At 40.2% G+C, this 19,271-nt stretch overlaps 1 protein-coding gene across 1 annotated transcript in view; it reads right to left on the reverse strand.

The window, feature by feature from the left end:
• The window catches only part of DNTT (DNA nucleotidylexotransferase), a 138,090-nt gene that overhangs the window by 101,000 nt on the left and 17,819 nt on the right, over window positions 1–19,271 (reverse strand). The window contains exons 3-5 of the mRNA XM_063131606.1: window positions 15,592–15,616; window positions 12,813–12,843; window positions 12,277–12,341 (exon numbers count right to left, since the gene is read on the reverse strand). Of these exons, the coding sequence (XP_062987676.1) occupies window positions 12,277–12,341; window positions 12,813–12,843; window positions 15,592–15,616 (121 nt within the window). The remainder of the gene's footprint in view (window positions 1–12,276; window positions 12,342–12,812; window positions 12,844–15,591; window positions 15,617–19,271) is intronic.

Here is a 19,271-nt window from a genome sequence, read left to right on the forward strand (position 1 = left end):
ACCACCAACAGACCTTGCAAGGGAGATAGACCAGTCCCTGTGGCAGATGCAGGTGCCAACTCTGACCCCATATTTATTCTGGGAACACTATTACAGGTCCTAATAAAGCTAAACACAATATCAGGGGTTCATACACCTACAGCTTCCAATCTGATATCATTTGGCAGCAATGCCTTAATCTCCATTCTACATTGGGCAAGCATTCCAGCCTCTATGCAAAATAAATAAATAAATGGACTCATATCTGACATAAGGGATGGCAGTGTTCAGGAACCAGTGGGGGGACATTTCAGCCACTCTGGCCTAATCTACACCAAGCAGGATATTTCACTATGAAAGCAGCATGAAAAAGGCAGTATATAAAAGGCAGGAGCCACACCAAGCAGGATACAGAGGTATGACAGTGGTATGAAAGAGGTGGATGGTATGTATCACGGGCCCCAACAGTTGCCAATTCATTGAATGGCAATTCAATACCTCTAAAAATCAGTAGTGTGGCACTTGCCTCTTATATACCACTTTCATAGTGCAATATCCTGCTTGGTGTTGCTTAGGCCTCCGTGAATGACTTGGCCATTCTTGAACAAAGGAATTTCAAAAACAGATACCAGCATGAAATTGCTGAAATACAATTCATCAAGATTTCCTGTGATTTGAATAAGGACAATGGGTTTTTTGTGTGTTTTAACCACACTACATATGTTAATCAGCTTACCATTACAATAATGTCTGTGTTATCACCCAACAACACTTTGTGAATAGCAAGATAATAATCACTGTCTGCATTTTAATTCCCTCTGACAACACAGTTTACATATCTATCCTATCCACCCACAAGCATGTGTATATAGATCTGACATTTTGAAGTTAACCCTTCATGCATCTAATGAAGTGGACAGTGTCCATGAAAGCTTATGCTGGAATAAATATGTTAGTCTTTAAGGTGTCGCAAGACTTTTTGCTGTTTTAAAGAAAAAGCAATCCTACTTTATAAAAGAGAGAACAATTACCCAGTCACACTGAGCTTGCATATGCTATCAAGATAAATGATATAAAACCTAATACCATTGCTATTTTAGGACAGATACTCATTGCTTTCTGCTGGTGGGTGGACAGGTCTTGAGGAAAAAATGTGTTACTGCCTTAAATTGAGAAGAAAACTAAAATGCCATGTCTAGTCAAATATTGTTGACAGTCAGCTGAAAGATGTCATCAAAGCCTTCATTTCAAATGGTGTTTTCATTACTCAGTGTTTTCTCTGACTACCCAGAGCTCATTAAGACATTTTAAATAAACAATTAGACAAACACTGAATATGTATTCCTCCCTCAACAAAACACTGCCAGCAAATGCTGAAATAAATTATAGAGCTGCCTTTCTTTATAAGGTACATTTTGGCATGTTTTGATTTATTTGCTCAAGATTAAAAAATAATTTCTACTTCACCACCTCTATCTCTGTTCACTGCGGTGTAATCTGAATTGACTACTCAACGAAAGAAGGAATAAGTATGTAAACAGCTCAGATTTAACAAATGTTTAATATTATGAGTCTCGCATCCTAGTGGGATACCTCATCTGTATATGATATTGAAAGTTGTCTGTCGGCCCACTGTAAACATCCTAATAAAAGAGATTACATCTTCCACATCATGTATTCAAAAAGGAACGCAGAAGAACTGTTTGTTTACATTTATGTAGTTCAGTAGAGAAGAAGAAACAAATTGCAAAGAGAATATTTCTAATTCCTTTGGACAGCAAACCAAAAGGGGTTAGGATAGGGTGGAGATGCCCATCCCTGACAAAGAGGTAGTGGATGCCAGTGGATGTGGACATGTCCATTCTGGAACCCCTAGTTACACTGCAGAGATGTATACACCTCTGGCAGTGGGAGGTAGGACCCAAAACAGAGTGTTTGAGAGGTGGAGACTTCTTAGGTTCACTGTATTCAAAGTTCTTCTGAGAGGGTCCCCAGACAGGTCTTCTCAGCTATACCAGCCTAGAGCTGCCATACCTCATTCCCTTCCCCATTGCAGGGGTGGGGGAGAATTCCAGTGAAATGAGACTTGCTGGGCACAAAAGTCCACTAAAGCCACACACCTCCTGCCCAACCTATAGATCATAGGAAGTGGTAGGCTATCTGCCACATCACTCTCACCACATACACCAGCTAGGATTGCATTCTAAGGATCTGATACCCTTTTGGTACATCCGTCACCTCCAGGATATTCACCAACAGGGGTGCTACAAATTTCTGTCATCAGAACAAAAATGCACACACTTTGTTTGCATGATTCGTAACTGCAGAGGAGAAACTGTGAACCATTAGGGGCAATCACTGGCAATCACTCACAAAAATAACGTATTAGCCTGCCTACCAACAAATATTAGTTATTTATATTCTAAAAATGAAAAAGAAGCTATTGTACAGCTTCTCTGCCTGGTCATCTGGAGATGATTCTTACATACTGCAAACAAGTGTCTATTTGCAGGCCTGCAATATTCCCTTATCCCCTCATAACTCCAAAGTTCTAGAAAAGTACCTTGTATAAAATGAAACAATTCACTAGACCAGCATAGTTTCATCTACTTAGTTAAATTCCCCCATATTTGCAATTCTCCTAGTTGGTTCTTGACTTGTACCAAGAGTTTGGGCTTTAAAAGGTTTTTTTCATCAAGGCTAGTTTTCCCTCCATACTTTCTTTTAGCAACATCCTGTTATGAGGCAGAGTACTCTTTTCACTTTTCTGTGCTGACAACAATCCCATGTGTGTCTCTGGCATTTCCATTCAGTAGTCTCGAGTTTTTCAGACCTGACACCCACCTTAATTCTGGGTGTGTGTTTTCCTCTTTCCTTCTCTTTCTTATTCTTTTAACAAATGAAAGGGGGGAGAATGGCAATGGTGGTACTGGTGCAACCAACATTGTGAGTTACAACTCACCAATCGAAGACCAATGAAATAAACAACACTGAATGAATGAAATAACCCCCTTAGCCTGTTGCAGGGTTGTATGGTGGTTTGTTAACCACCTGCAACAAGCCACCCCCACCGATTTTGGATGACATGAGAAGCCGTAGTGGAGACTTGAATTGGCAATCTGGTACCTTCTCCTTAAATAAGCCACAGTGGACAGCATTGATCATGCGAACCAGTTCACTGTGTTAATTTTAAAAAATAGTAAGTGGAATGGGTAGGGTACCTTGGTGAGTGCCAAGATTGGTGTCTGAGGGCACATTGGTGCTCATGTGTTCCACGTTGCCATCCCCCAATCTAAGCCATCTTTGGAGCCCACTTTGTTTGATAAGTCAAAAACTCTATATTGGGGTAACGTGCTTGAGCATGTGGTGATGATCCCACTCCAAGAATTCCTAAATTGACCTGATGATCTTGACCCATTAAATCTTGCTTCAGGACTGGTTTTGGGACAAAAATAATCTTGGTTGCCATAGATGATCTTCACCAGGCACTCAAGAGGGGGAGTGAAGGGGTGTCTCCTGGATCTCTCAGAAGGTTTCATTGTAACTTGCTTTATTATGTTTTGCTAGCCACTTTCAGCATCTCCACTGGAGAGAGGGAAGGTGGGTTAGAAATCATATTATAAATAATACATATATAATAAATCTTTTGAAATTAATAGGAGTTGGGAAGAAATATACCTCAAGATCTTCTCATTTATTTCTTACATAGGTGACTTCCTGGGTGGATTGTGCCCTAAATAAATAGATCCCTTATCCAGAACAAGCAGCCTCTACATGGTGATAAGGTTTACAGAGAACATATTTTTATTTCACTGTTTTGACACACCAATTTGTGAATTTTGTTTCCCTAAAGACTTTCAGCTGTACAAAGAATATGCTGCTTAGAAGATATATCCACTTCAGTATTTCGCTACCTGCAAGAACCTAAATTTGATTGTAAAGTAAAGCAAAGTGAAGGTGTCAGGTTATTTGATTTAAACTACATTAACAGTAATTTATTTGTTTACCAAAGTCAGTGATATAGCTTACTTTTTTTAAAGAATGAAATGAATAGTAAATAGAAAGGAAAAGAAAAGAAAAAGAATCCCCATCACCTTCCTTGGGTAAAGCAAGACAACAGGTATTCTGCTTATATTCAAACATTTGCTTTCTTATTATCCTGAGTAATGGCCTGAGGCCACTAGAATTCAAAAGCATTTGTAATAAGCCTCAGGATCCCACCACCCTTTGCTTCTGACTTAACTAGTTTCCCCTCTCAGAATTAAATTGTATTTGTCTATAAGAAAAATGTCCTTCTAAGTTTTATTGCACTTCAGTATTAATATTGTAAGCCAGCCAACCCTCTTGGGGGATGGGGGAAAGAATGACAGTGTTTATTTTACCTCATAAAAATCCCACTGCAAGCTACTTGAACTGTGCCTTATGAGAGGAGACAGAAATGCAACACACTTTTGGTGCATTAGTGCAAGAAGAATCATTTGCCATTGTAGAATAGTCAGAGACCTTATTAATGTTACGTTACAGAAGTAAAGAAAAAATATGAAACTATCTGTAGATAAAAGCTGCCGTACAGTTTTATTGTCTTGGACATTTATTTATCCATCCCACAAGGGGCTCATCTACACCAAGCAGGATACTCCAGTATGAAAGCGTTATATAAAAGGCAGGAGCCACACTACTGCTTTATAGTGGTATTGAAGTGCATTGACAACTGTTGGGGCCCATTGACACATACCATACTGCTTTCATACCGCTTTCATAGTGTTATATCCTGCTTGGTGTAGATGTGTCATGGGCCCCAACAGTTGTCAGTGCACTTCAGTACCACTATAAAGCAGTAGTGTAAATCCTTCAGTGCATTTCAATACTGCTATAAACCAGTAGTGTGGCTCCTGCCTTTTATATACCGCTTTCATAGTGGAATAAAGAGACACTTGGGCTGCTGTCAAATTGTCTACAAGTTACAAAATCAGGCCAAGGGGCAACAAGGCCAGATCTTCACTACTGCTTTAAAGCGCTTTATAACAGTTTTGACAACTGTTGAGGCCCAGGACACACTCCATATACCATTGTCAAAACTGTTATAAAGCGCTTTAAAGCAGTAGTGAAGATCCAGCCCAAGTCTGGCTGAACTCCACCCACCATGCACATACCTGTGGCATGGTTACACACAAGTTATATCTGTCTGCAAGGTGACCTAGATAAACAACCAATTTCTTGGAGGGGGGTTAACCCCCAGCCAGTCTGATTTTTTCTGACCCATTAACACCCCTACCCAATCAGGGCTGAAGTAAAATATTTACATTTTACTTAAAAGAAGCCTGGGTAGAGGGAGCACTATGAATTGGATCAGAGCAGCAGCACTGGAAAAGGGCCTGCGGGCTGCCCCCAAATGGGAAAAATACAGACAACTGTATCTTTTCCACTGCAGGCTGCAGTTTCCAGGAGGGGATTTAGATTGGGAAAGGGTGTTTAAAATGGGGGGAGCACTAGCACAGCTACGTTGATCCAATTCAGAGACTCCATGGCTGCTTCAAAGTAAAAATACAAACAGCCAGAAAACCAGTCTTAGAAATCTCACAGTGTGTGAAGTTTGGCCTTCAGAATGACGTCACATACAACAATCTTCTATTAGGGTCCAAGAGAAACTATGATTCCACCCCCCCACACACACACACACCAAATGAAAAATTCACCCAGTAATTCAAGAAAAAACAGTTTCATAAAATCTCCCAACTTTTTTCTTTGAATCATTTTTGTTGAGTCTTGAGCAGGTTTATCGGGAGTAAGTTCCATTGAACTCAATGGGGCTTACTTCTATTAGACTTGCACTGGTTTGCAAGTTAACAGTTAATGCCTTCCTCTGCACCCCCTCAAAATATCATGGTATGTCTTTTAAACCTTTTAAACCTCTGAAAGAAAGAAAGAAATGTTCAAAAATGTTTTTCCCCTCTAGTAGTTCATGTTTAATAATAAGACTGAATGGAATGACACACTGTGACTGTATTTTTTTCTGAACAAGTCTGCTTCAATCACTGCCCTTTCTTCAGAGGGTTATTTAAAACTGCACCTCTCAAATAAAATGAGATACTAGAGTTATGGTCTGCCCACTCTGTAAATATGTTTTTCTAAAGATATGTGATTGTTGTCCACTAAAAGAGCAGCCCCTGATGTGTGGCAAAGAAAGCAATTATTTTTTAATGACTGCAGTCATTTTAAATTTCCCCAAATTCAGGAAATTTAAAATTTCTCAAAATTCAAGAAACACTTGGAACAGAGCTGTCTGGGGAAAACAAAATGGTAGCTGCTCCAATTCAATTGTAAAGCATATATTGGTTACAATTTCGGATGTAAACTAGCAGAAATAGATACCAAAAAACATAATTTGTAAGAAAAGTCAATTGTAAAGCATACAAAAAACTCTGTATTTTGATCTTATATCAATTTTGCTGCGTGGTTTTATCCTGGTTGTGCTTTTTATACTGTATTTTGTAATTGTGCTTTTAACCTGTTGGTTGTTTTATTGTGGTTTTAATTTCTGTGAACCGCCCAGAGAGCTTCGGCTATTGGGCGGTATAAAAATGTAATAAATAAATAAATAAATAAATTGGTTACAATTTCAGAGGTAAATTAGCAGAAATAGATACCAAAAGACATAACTTGTAAGAAAAGACTTCTTAAGTCTCACTACACCAAAGTGGTTGCCGTGATAACAAAGCACCTGTTTTCTTGCTTGACTCGACAGTATGGAAAATGTCACATTTAATTGCCTTTATAAAGCAGCTCCTTTTGTATAAGCTCAAATATGGGGTTTCAGAGTCCCACGGGTCACCTCTAAAGTGAAAAATCCCTCTATTTATCGAAGCCCGCAAAACCAAACACAGACTGCAGTTCTAACATAAAAAAGCTAAAAATAGCAACAGCAAGAAAAAGCTACCATCAAGTTGCAAAGGGAAAGAAAAGACAATATATTTATATCTTAACATAAAGTGGTTCTAACGAGACGCTATCACCAACACATAATTCAAGATGGTTTGGACCTAATTTGCAGGCTACATGGCATTCAGCCAGAGACAACGCGTCATTTAATGGTTGGTTGCCCACAGCTTGTATAAGTAAATTATACTGATGCCTCATTGCAGCTCCATATTTGCACGGAAAATAATCTTTTGGAACATCTTTTTTCTGAGCATATGAATTACAGCCACAGTACATGCCACAGATAAAAACAGCAGGACAGAAGATCTAACTTTTAAAACTATCAGTATGCTGAATAGCGTCATCATAAGTACAATCTTTGCATTTTTCTTCACCACAAGAGCTTTGGCAGCGTCGCTGCAATTTACTGGTCATTTTAGGGCACACATCTACTCTGCAAACCTATTTTGCTTTTATACCAATTTAACTTGTTATGGTTTCTTTAAAAGAACTGTGGAAATTGTCATTTGCAAGGGTGGTAAGAACGATCTCTTAGAGATTCCTAGCCTCCCTCTCAGAACTACACGGGAAAGTGGAAGATCTATTTAAAATGTAAATATAAGCCCTTTAACGATGCTACTGTGCATGTTGGATGAATGTGCATAGTGGGGGAAACATGGCAGCAGGCCCTGACCAATGCACATTCATTAGAAAAACTGAACAGAGCCCCATGTGTAGAGATGTAAGAAAAAGGATTATTGGGATGGATGGATGGATGGATGGATGGATAGATAGCCTCTTAATTGCCTGTTGAATAGCCTCTCTTAATTGTCCAAAAGCCAGTTTCTGTTTCTGCAGGGGCAGGCTTTGATTGCTGGGAGGGAGAGGCTTTATTTAAAATTAAACTTTTAATTAAAAAGAACAAGTTAAAGACTAACACATTTATTATGGCTGAGGCTTTCATGGACTCAAGTCCACGTCATCAGATGTATGCCTAAGAGCTTCTCCACGTGAGCGATTTATTGCACACTCATGATCAGTCATCTGCAGAAGTTTGTGGGTCCTTTTCATGACATTGTCAACCTCCATTGCCTCTCCTGACATTTTCAAACAGGAATCTGCCATTTTATAAAACCCTGCAAATGCTGCAATAAATCAAAATCGCACAATAAAACAGCGCCATCTGCTGGCAGTATAACTGATACATATGGGAAAGAACTGGGGAAAACAAGGGGGGGCTGTATTTTGCCAATCATTAAACCCATGAAGACTCCGGAAGAAAAAGACCCGGTAAGGCTGCAGGATTTTAGCTAATGTGGAAAAGTCCTAACACAGCTACTCTCTTTTAATTTAAAGGCAAAGGGACCCCTGAAAAGTTTCAATAACATTGTATCTGTCCACTCTGAACAAACTTGTTCTTCAATTATGCTTTATTGCCTGCTGGGTCTAATAAGGACAGGACCACTGGGCTCCCACTGACCCAAAATCACTTTGTTCTGAGCCTCTCAAACTTGAGCCGGCCCTGTTGCAGCCTAAAACACAAAATCCCTAATTAGGGTGTAACCTCTGAGTTTTCTCCTCACTAGAGAAAAAGCTGGTGGCAAAATCCTCTAGGTAAATTCCCTTAGGAACATTAAGCACAAGCGGATCTTCTTGGAAATAGAAAGGCTGCAATCTGCCATGAAAAGTGTCTTCTCTCTTCATGGATTTTAAGAATCCTGACTGGGAAAGGCTTAGGAGAAACATAAATATGCTTTAGAATGAAATGTTATTACTTGCCTGTAATATGCTTCCAACAAGCACTTTTGAAATGAATAGAACTGATGATGATGATGATGATCATCATCATCATCATCATCATCATCATCATCATCATCACAAAACACTCAGAGAAACCCAAACTACTAATTTATAAAGGCACTGCAGAATGACCCTCTATAGTACAGTGATCCATTATTTAAAACTGCCATCCTTCAGCCTTTCAGAATGTAATTTTGGTGACCTTTAGAGTGATAGATTTGTGAGCCAGCTGGACTGTACTATGAAATAATAAGAAAAAACAGAACTGTAAGCATGTACAGCCAAAATGGATTAACCAGGCACACCCTTCACAGAAACGTCATCTTGCCTTGCAATTTTGTTATTCATTGGGAATCATTTTCTCTGTTCCCCATGTTCAAGCACAAGTGCCAAAACAGCAACATCCACACATGAGAGAGGGAACAGCTGGCTGAGAAGAAGCCCAATGCTTACAGAATTACAAACAAACAAAACTTTATATGAAGTAAAAACCCTAATGGGGAGAAACCCCTCAAAACAGTATGCTCAGTGACCATGAGATGCTGGCTGACTGGGGCAAATAAATAAATAAATAAATAAATAAATAAATAAATATTGTGGGGAATGGGATGGAGCACCCTGGAAAAATACATGGCTGGCTGAGTAAAACAGGAAACTTGAGCCATCCACACTGGAACAATTTGTTGCAGGTCCCAATTGTTAATATGTATGGTACAAATCTCTGAACAGATTATTATTAGAATGCTCAGGCAACATATTTTGATTGGCTCCTCCACTAAACCCAAGGCCTATTTCAGGCTTTATGAACAATTCTGTTTGGTAGACCCTGCACAGCTCCTCCACTGCTCTTGTGCACCTCATTCTTGACTCTGAAAGCCCTCGTTCTTCACTTTGAAAGCCCACACAACTGTCATCCCTCCCTGCCCCCAGGATCCCCTGTGTGTCATGTCGACGCACAGGGATGATCCTGGGGCAATCCCCGAGTTATTGCCCCGTCTAGCCATGCCTTAGGTGATATGTGTGTGTGTGTGTGTGTGTGTGTGTGTGTGTGTGTGAGAGAGAGAGAGAGAGAGAGAGAGAGAGAGAGAGAGAGAATCTGCCTGTTCAGTCTGCTGTCCAGGTGCTAACTATGGATGAGCAACAGTTCTAATGGTTCTTTGGGTTGGATCTACTAGGGCCTTTGTACTGAAATCAGCTGAAATGTTTGTTTCTGGAAATTGTATAATAATCCCCTTGTTTTGAGATGTCAATTAACTGAGAGGGACAAAAAGAACTAACTTTTAAGCAGCCAAAGCAGAGCTGTATGACTCAATTTTTTAGACATATCTGATATAGTTATGGAAAAACAATCTGTCAATGACTGGAGGAAATTTCATAACTGAGAGGGGACAATACTGCAGTTTGAACAGCCTCTGAATTATGAGTGGCTCGACAGAACAAAATTCAACAGGACTCAGTTACAGTCTGTGGGCCATCATAGTCGATCTGTTCCTCATTTCAGTAGAATGATTAGAATCCTGAGGGCCTGCAGGATGTTCATACTGACTAGAGAGACAACAGAAAGAAGAAGAAAAACATATCTATTTGAAAGCCCATTCCCCAGATATTAATATTGCTGGAGGAAGAATAAGTAAACACAAGATAGATCATATTTACTTCACATTTCTCAAATACTTAAAGAACTTTACATAGTTCTCAGTAACCTGTACAACTGCCTGGTAGCCAACTTTTCAACAACCCATGACAAAATATTACAGCCTGCAGCAGGGTGGGTGGAAAGCTGCTCTGGCTGAGAGATAATGGCTTGCTTTAACGACAAGAGAGTTCATATCTAAGGTGAGATATGCATACAGAGCTCCTTTGTATGATCTCCTAAGGCCTCCTCATTTATTTCAATATAAACGGTAGTTCCATGCCCACATCATTGGAAAGAACGTCTTCCAACATTGCAAAGCTGAAGCACATATTTGCCAGGAATTCAATAATAATAATAAAATTATTTCTTACCCACCTCTCCATTTTGATCGAGGCGGGGAAGAACAGTAAGTATAAAATACATTAAATACTGATTAAAAACATAGTATACATTGTTAAAACACCCTAAAAACATCCTAAAAGCATACTAAAAGCATTATTTGTACACATTATAGCACATGTGAAGGTTCTGCATTCTATAAGAGCTGGGACTTTTAATAAAAATATATACACAGACACACACACACTCACACTCAAAATACTGTTATAATATTCTCCACTCCCCAAAGATGTAGCTTAAACTACAGCCCTTTTAAAGTTGATAAGAGCTTTACTGACTTCAGTAGGATTAGATTCTGATCTCAACATTTGTATTTTCAGACTTCCAAATCAAGATGGATCACATCTGCTGAGCTCTCTAGTTGACTAGAATCACATTGCAACTGCCTGTGTGCTGAAAAAAAACACCTGATTGCTTCAGTGTGTGCCAAGCTCAAAACTCAACCACTGTTCACTATGCAGCAACAAAATCCTGAAAGTGAATTGGGAATGGCTCTGAGCTTCTTCAGATTAGTGTTTTATAGCACTCTCATGACTGGCCACTCATGGATGTTCGTGGGTCATTTTGACAACTCAGTGATCCACCTGCACACCTCCTGCTCCTTCTGCTCTTTTTTCCATCAAACAATAAGACACTCCCCCACCCCAAAAAATGACTTTTCTGACCTATAGCGATATTTGTCACTATTTCCTGCCATGTGCCTGAGAAGTTGCGATATAAACGCCCACTAGAGGGCACTGCCCCACTAAACTGAATGGGCCATGTGGTTGCTGCTTTCTTCCCCATGTGATTTGGCTCATCCCTTTTACAGAAGCGAACCAAGAAGTGGAGCGGCAGTAAGAAAACACGATTTCCCACCCATCTGAAATGCAGATTTAAAATGCCAACTGAGCACACATAGAAACAATCACAGGTTCTAGCCCTTTTGGAAGACATTTCTTATATTATGCATGTGGTTATTTAACTCACACGCAGGGCTCATCTACACCAAGCAGGATGGGCCCTATGAAAGCGGTACATAAAAGGCAGGAGCCACACTACTGCTTTATAGCAGTATTGAAATGCACTGATAACAGTTGGGGCCCATTGACACATACCATATACTGCTTTCATACCACTTTCATAGTGCTATATCCTGCTTGGTGTAGATGCATCATGGGCCCCAACAGTTGTCAATGCACTTCAGTACCACTATAAAGCAGAAGTGTAAATCCTGCCTTTTATATACTGCTTTCATACCACTTTCATAGTGGAATATCCTGCTTGGTGTAGATGAGCCCTCAGTCTCCAGCAATGTGAACAAGAAGCCCTACCTCTCTGGTTGCATAGATGAGGGGGGCCATCCAATGACCCACTGAAATCAGCAGGATTTACCTTTGAGTAAATATGTAGAGGATGGCCCTTGATGTATTTATTCTCCTCGATAGATGATGATGCTTCCTAGCAGCTATACAAACAATCAACTTATGGTCTCTAACCTGTATCTGAAAGTGCCTGTAGTTCAGTGTAAAAATCAAGCTTGAGAATAGAGTTGTGTGCATTACCGTGAATTTTTTGTTGTAATTATTTAAGGTTGTTCTCCTTTGACAGGCATATTGGGAGACAGCATCTGTTCCAAGAGCAGAAGTATCCCTTGGATGCATGTATGAAGTTGCAGGAGGCTCTTCACTGCCCTAGACGGAAAGTGAGAGAGAGAATGAGCAGTTTGACAACCCAACTATTATCTCCAAACTTCAGAATTCAAAAGCTGATTACAGAGTTTGTGCATCTCTAGAGTATGCCCAGTACTTTTCAACATTTTTATTAATGCTTTGGACGAGGAGGTGCAAGGAACGCTTATCATATTTGCAGATGACACAAAATTGGGTGGGATAGCTAATACCCTGGAAGACAGAAGCAAACTTCAAAGTGATCTTGATAGGCTGGAGTGCTGGGCTAAAAACAACAGAATGAAATTTAATAGGGATAAATGCCAAGTTCTACATCTAGGAAATAGAAATCAAATGCACAGTTACAAGATGGGGATAGTTGGCTCAGCAATACTACAAACGAGAAGGATCTTGGAATTGTTGTAGATCACAAGCTGAATATGAGCCAACAGTGCGATATGGCTGCAAGAAAGGCAAATGCTATTTTGGGCTGCATTAATAGAAGTATAGCTTCCAAATCGTGTGAGGTACTGGTTCCTCTCTATTCGGCCCTGGTTAGGCCTCATCTAGAGTATTGCGTCCAGTTCTGGGCTCCACAATTCAAGAAGGACGCAGACAAGCTGGCGCGTGTTCAGAGGAGGGCAACCAGGATGATCAGGGGTCTGGAAACAAAGCCCTATGAAGAGAGACTTAAACAACTGGGCATGTTTAGCCTGGAGAAGAGAAGATTGAGGGGAGACATGATAGCACTCTTCAAATATTTAAAAGTTTGTCACACAGAGGAGGGCCAGGATCTCTTCTCGATCCTCCCAGAGTGCAGGACACGGAATAATGGGCTCAAGTTAAAGGAAGCCAGATTCCAGCTGGACATCAGGAAAAACTTCCTGATTGTTAGAGCAGTACGACAATGGAATCAGTTACCTAGGGAGGTTGTGGGCTCTCCCACACTACAGGCCTTCAAGAGGCAGCTGGACAACCATCTGTCAGGTATGCTTTAGGGTGGATTCCTGCATTGAGCAGGGTGTTAGACTCGATGGCCTTGTAGGCCCCTTCCAACTCTGCTATTCTATGATTCTATGATTCTACCTTTAGTCCTTTTCCTCCCATGCAGCAAACATTTAAAGAAAACAGCCTGATCTATGTACAAGTACTCTCACTACTCTTACGAAGACAATATGTTCTCACACCACCCTTTTCTTATGTGGGCTTCTTCTAGCAACAGGCCATGCAAGCTGTGAAGCTCCCAACACAGAACACAATTGCTGAGGCACAGAGACAACACACACCACGTGCAACTCTTACTGCCTGCTGTGACAGATGGAATTCCACAAGTGCATCAACTACTGTAGCATCAAGAGACAACATGTGTCTCTTAAGGGTACATCATGGAACAACCACCATGGCTAGAATGTTCATATTTTAAAATCAAGAATGTAGAGAATGGAAAGGTGTCTTTGAGTTTATCTAGTCTAACCTCCTGCTCAGTTCAGGGTGCTACTACAGCATCCCTGACAGATGGCTCTCCAGCCTAAGCTTAAAAGTCACCAACAAAGGAATTTACATGTCTTCATTACTAAATATAATCAGTTCACACCTGTGGAGGCTGGTGGCTCCAATTTCGGTGGGATTGTAAATCCATGCTGGATTTCAGTCAGAACCATCCAGCCCTCCAAGGTGCTGAACATTATTCCCAAAATAGGTCTGGCACTTTTGATAGCTCCTTTAGAGCTCAGGCTGGTTCTGACTTGAACCCAGAATGGATTCACAGCCCCATTGAAATCACAGCCACCAGCCTCCACTGGTTCATACATTCAAGTGTTGACTATCATGGCAACACAGGGAGCTGTCTTATACCAACTCAGGTAATTGGTCCATCTATCCCAGTATTGTGAATGCTGACTGGCCGCGGCACTCCAGGGCTTCAGACTGGAGCTTTCCCAGGCCTACCCAGAGATGCTAGGAATTGAACCTGGGAACTTTATCTGTCTCTTCTGCCAAGACTCTTGTTCACACTTTGGTCATTTCTCAGCTGGATTATTGTAACCTTCTCCTGACTGGCCTTCCTTCCTCTCATGTTAGCTCGTTGGTCTCTGTTCATCATTCTGCTGCTACGATCATCTTCTTGGCTCATCGCTTTGATCATGTCACTCCACTCCTGAAATCCCTTCATTGGCTTCCAGTTCACCTCAGAATCCAAATTAATAATAATAACAACAGCAACAGCAACAACAACAACAACTTCTGCATGCAAAGCACATGCTGGGTCACTGAGCTATGGCCCTTCAAATATAGGGAAAGGAAGATGCTTTACATTTGCCATGGGAAAGCTGCTTGAAAGGCTTCCTTATGATGATTGAATGGCCATAAAATACATATTCTTATATATAAAAAAAAAAAACAGGACAGGGTCCTTCTGCAACTCTTGTTTTGACTGGGATTAAATGTTCTCCATGTCCATGGATAATATCCAAATAAGGAAAATATCTTGACATTCCTTTCCGAATACAGGTCAGCATCTTTGTCTAGGGTATCCAATGTATGCCCATGGGCACCAATTTACCCACAGACCACCAAGGCTCCCTGCCTCTCCTGAATTTTATTTCTTAAGTTCTTAAATTAACTTTCTTTTTTTAAACTGGGAGGTTGGCATGCGGCAAGTCAAAGGCCTGCCCTCCAGTGCCAACTGTAGTGGGGTTCAAATGAGTGGCGTGTTTTGGAGCTCATACTGCCTCCTCAGCATTGTACTTAGGTTCTAGGGCAAGTTAGTTTTCTTTCAGTCTCACTAGTTTGCCTTCTGGAAAATGAATATTCTGTGGCCAACTTTGCCCACTATGGTAGCCCCCCTATGGCAGCCATTTTGAGTGCCTATGACACTCTCTCAAAATTCCAAATGTGCCCATGGACCAAAAAGGTTAGGGAGCCCTGCTCTATGTTAAATGATACTATATTGCATGAAAGGTTTAACTGAACCCTTGCTGTCCAGAATAAGGGAGAAAATGAAAGAATTAATGGTTATAAGCTATTTTTTCACAGGAAAAATCAGAGTTTGGCAAATAATTAATTCTTAACTTTGTGAGCACTTAGTACTGTTAATAATAATGTAATTCACAAACTCAAATTATAGAACAACTCTGTTTGAAAAAGAACACTAACAGCCATTCCAGATGGATTAGCTCTGTACTGACACATTTAAGGAAAAAATGGGGGAACCAGGTATAATGTGGGAAACTTTCTACTATGTCTACAATGGAGACGTGAGTGCAATACATAGAACAAAAGAATTTTGCTACATTAGATAAGGTCTTATGATAAAAACATTGCATATAAAAATGGTTGTTATATATGATCCAGTGGAGACTAAAAATTCATTTACTTATTCAATGGAAAGTGTGTTAAGATAATTTATAATAGTGATAGTTAGCACAGTTGTCTGGAAATGTTCACTGTGTGTTTTGTAAGGAAGAAAATTATTGTGTGTGCATCTGAGCCTGCCCTGGCAACTAGCCCGAAGGGATTCAGTAATAATATAATCTATGAATTATTCTTTAATGGTGGTTTTTAAACTGCACATGTTATATTACAGCTAAATGGGGTGCTACAGGCACAACACCAGCTAAAAACTTCAGAAGACAGCAGTGCTGAATGGAAATGATCAGAAGTCATTTCATAATTTGACTGGTAAGAATTCCAGTTTCAATAATTTTATGCAAGAACAGGCAGAAGAAAGTATCCATTCAGTGTGATTTATCATCTATGGGTTTGATTAGGATAACTAAATCCCTGAGATAACATGATAAAGTACCAGCATGACCTAGAAAATAATTTAATCACCTAAACAAGTTCCCTTTGAAGGAAACTTACACCCTCTTGAGATTTCAACGTATGCCATCTACCAACTGAGACAGGAGTTTTTGTAATATTACACATGATCTGGAACACTATGTGGAACACGAAAATTGCCACAGTTACACAAGCTCTGGTCACTTCCATTGTATGTGTTGATTTTGACTATAAGCTGCCCTTAGGACTCAATACAATAGAAGGGGCAGGATATAAATATTATTTGTTTTGCTATCCAATAATAGAAAATATGAAGAACAGATGATTTTCTGGACTAAACTTTATTCCTTCCTGAGCCACTGAAGGGCTAGGGGTATTTGTCTAATTTGCATAAAACTGATTGTCCGTTTTTAAGTTGCAACCAAGAACTTAATCAGGACATGGTCACCATGGCCTTGATGAAATAAAGTCAGAATTGCATGGATGCCCAATTAGTCTTAGATGGGTTTGCACTCCCTCTGAAGGACTGGGTATGCAATTTTGGAGTTGTTCTGGACTCATCACTAACTGGTGAAGTTCAGGTGGTAATAGTGGCCAGGAGTGCTTTCTACAATCTTGCAGCTGTACAGTGATCCATGTACTTGTGGTGTCCAGATTAGACTCTTGTAATGGATTCTACGTAAGACTGTTTTCAAGGTGTCTTGGAAACATCAGCTGGTACAGAATGTGGCTGCCAGAGAGTCAATGGCACAAGCCAGTCAGGCCATATGACTCCTATATTGTACCAGCAGCACTGGATGTAAATGTGTTTCCAAGCCCAATTAAAAGTATTGGTTTTAACTTTTAAAAGAGGTGTGAGCAACTTGTGGCTCTCCAGATGTTTTGGCCTACAATTCCCATCAGTTGTCACTACCGGCTATGCTGGTGAGGATTGATTAGAGCTTTAGGCCAAAATATCTGGAGGGCCACAATTTGTCCACCTCTCCTTAAAGCCTTAAATGTCTGGGACCGTGTCACATAGATCACCTTCACCTATATCAACCTGACTGCACTTTGAGATCATTGGACAAAGCTCTACTCAGATGCCTGTTTTGTGAACAACTAAATTAATGAGCACAAGAGACTGGGCTTTTTTGGCAGGGTCCATAAGCCTATCAAATTTATTACCAACAGGAGCAATCCTTGCAGGATCATTCTATCCTTTATTCTCAGTGGCCTTCTCTTAAGGGTTTAACTGAGCTTCTGAATTTAATTTGTCTTGCTTTGTTATTGATCTTAATGTTTTTTGGGGGCGGGCTATTATTAGTTGTCAATTCTGGCTTTAGCTTTGTGTTTCGTTGGTGTGTTGTAGTTGTTGAAAGCTGTTATGAGAAGGTGTTTATCCTTCAAGGTGGTCTATAAAGAAAAGAAAAGAAATTCTGCATTTTGGATCAATTAACTTTTGGGGTTGTGTAATTATGGCTCAACTCAGACAATATGTTTCTCAATGGTGGTTTTAGAACTCCACGGTGGAGTTTTTGCGCTACTGTTGAAAAATGTGTTGTCTGGAGGGAAAACTCCACCCCACAGTGTTTTTTCTTTTGGTTTTTTTTGGAAAACATTCCATCGCGATGTTTGATTGACAGAATATCCAAGCAGAATATCCACACTGTGCAGAGGAGAGTTCCTGCACAACTGCTTTGTTGCGTGTTGTGTGGAGGGCTCCGTGGAGTTTTCCATTGCATTGCACTGACTTTTCCCACTGGCTACAGAGGACTCTGGCAAGAGCGGCGAAAGGAACAAATGCCGCTCTAGGAGAGCTGCCAGGATTGTTTTTTGTTTGTTTGTTTGTTTTTGCTGCAATGGCTGATGGGATACTGGGGGAGGAGAGAGGGGGAGGAACTGTCAATCAAACATTGCGATGGATTTTACTCAACTCCTCGATAGCCCACAGTCACCCAACAGTGGAGTTAGAATATGTTGTGTTGGGGAATATCTCCTAAAAACTCAACTGTTGAGTGGAGTTTTCACGCTGCATTGGCTAAGGTGTTGTCTGTACTGAGCCTATGTCTCTGTTAAATTTTACCTTCTGCATTTTATTTAATCTTATTTCATGTCCATTTTGTTTCACTTATGGCCCATGATATTTTGGCGGTAGGTGTAGACAATCCAAATACAATAATATATGTGTGTGTTTTAATTTGTAACTAGTAGTTGTTGTGTAAATTATGCCGCCTGAGATAATGGCCTCATCCTGCGTAATTGTACCATCAACATACTGCAGTTTTCTCTCACCTCCTGGGTAAGCCTGGCCTTTCTTCATCTCTCTAGATTCCCTGCAGTGGGACAGTCCACACTCTACCAGAGACCATTATTTTGTCACTGACCCTTGTCTAAAATTAGCTGATCATGGTAAAACAAATATCTACTTCATGTTGCTCCAATTAAATTACAACAAAATTAATTTGAAAACCCTTAAAAACCAATTAACCTTTATTTCAACTCTTTCTTATTCCTAGAGGCAGCAGAAAAATCTGCACAAAGACCTTTCTGGTAGCAAAACGTCATGGGCTGGTTTAAACATGCTGAAAGTAAGGTGTTTTCTGCCCTATGTAGTAGTGGATTTTTTTCATTTAAATTCTTATTGCTTTGATATATGCCTTGATTATACAAAGTTTGTTGGAGATGGATGCTAATTAGACTACTTGTAGAGCACTAGCTAGGGTTGTTTTTACACTAGGCATTTATAGCCTGAAGTATTTGCACCTTAAGTCGTAAAGAACAGAATTGTGTGACAGAAGATTTTCTTTTGGTACTACTTGCATTCGTTAGAAATATCTGTGTATCACAAATCAAGAAAATAATACACTGGCATGCCATGCATGAACCATAGGCAGCTATCAGGGTGGATCCAGAAAAAATGGAATGCAGTCAGGTGTCAGAGTTGAGGGACACTCCAAAATATACAAGAAAAAGTCAGAGCCAGGAAGAACATTATTGCCTAGACAGAGTGCCAGTACAAAACTCTTATAGACCTTTCTTTCTAGGACAGCCCAATGGCCAATTGCCCAATGACTGTGTGGCCAGTCCATAAGAACTTAAGAAGCACTCTGCTAGATGAGAACAAAGGC

Source organism: Elgaria multicarinata, chromosome 8 (assembly GCF_023053635.1).
Source record: "Elgaria multicarinata webbii isolate HBS135686 ecotype San Diego chromosome 8, rElgMul1.1.pri, whole genome shotgun sequence".
Lineage (NCBI taxonomy): Eukaryota > Metazoa > Chordata > Lepidosauria > Squamata > Anguidae > Elgaria > Elgaria multicarinata.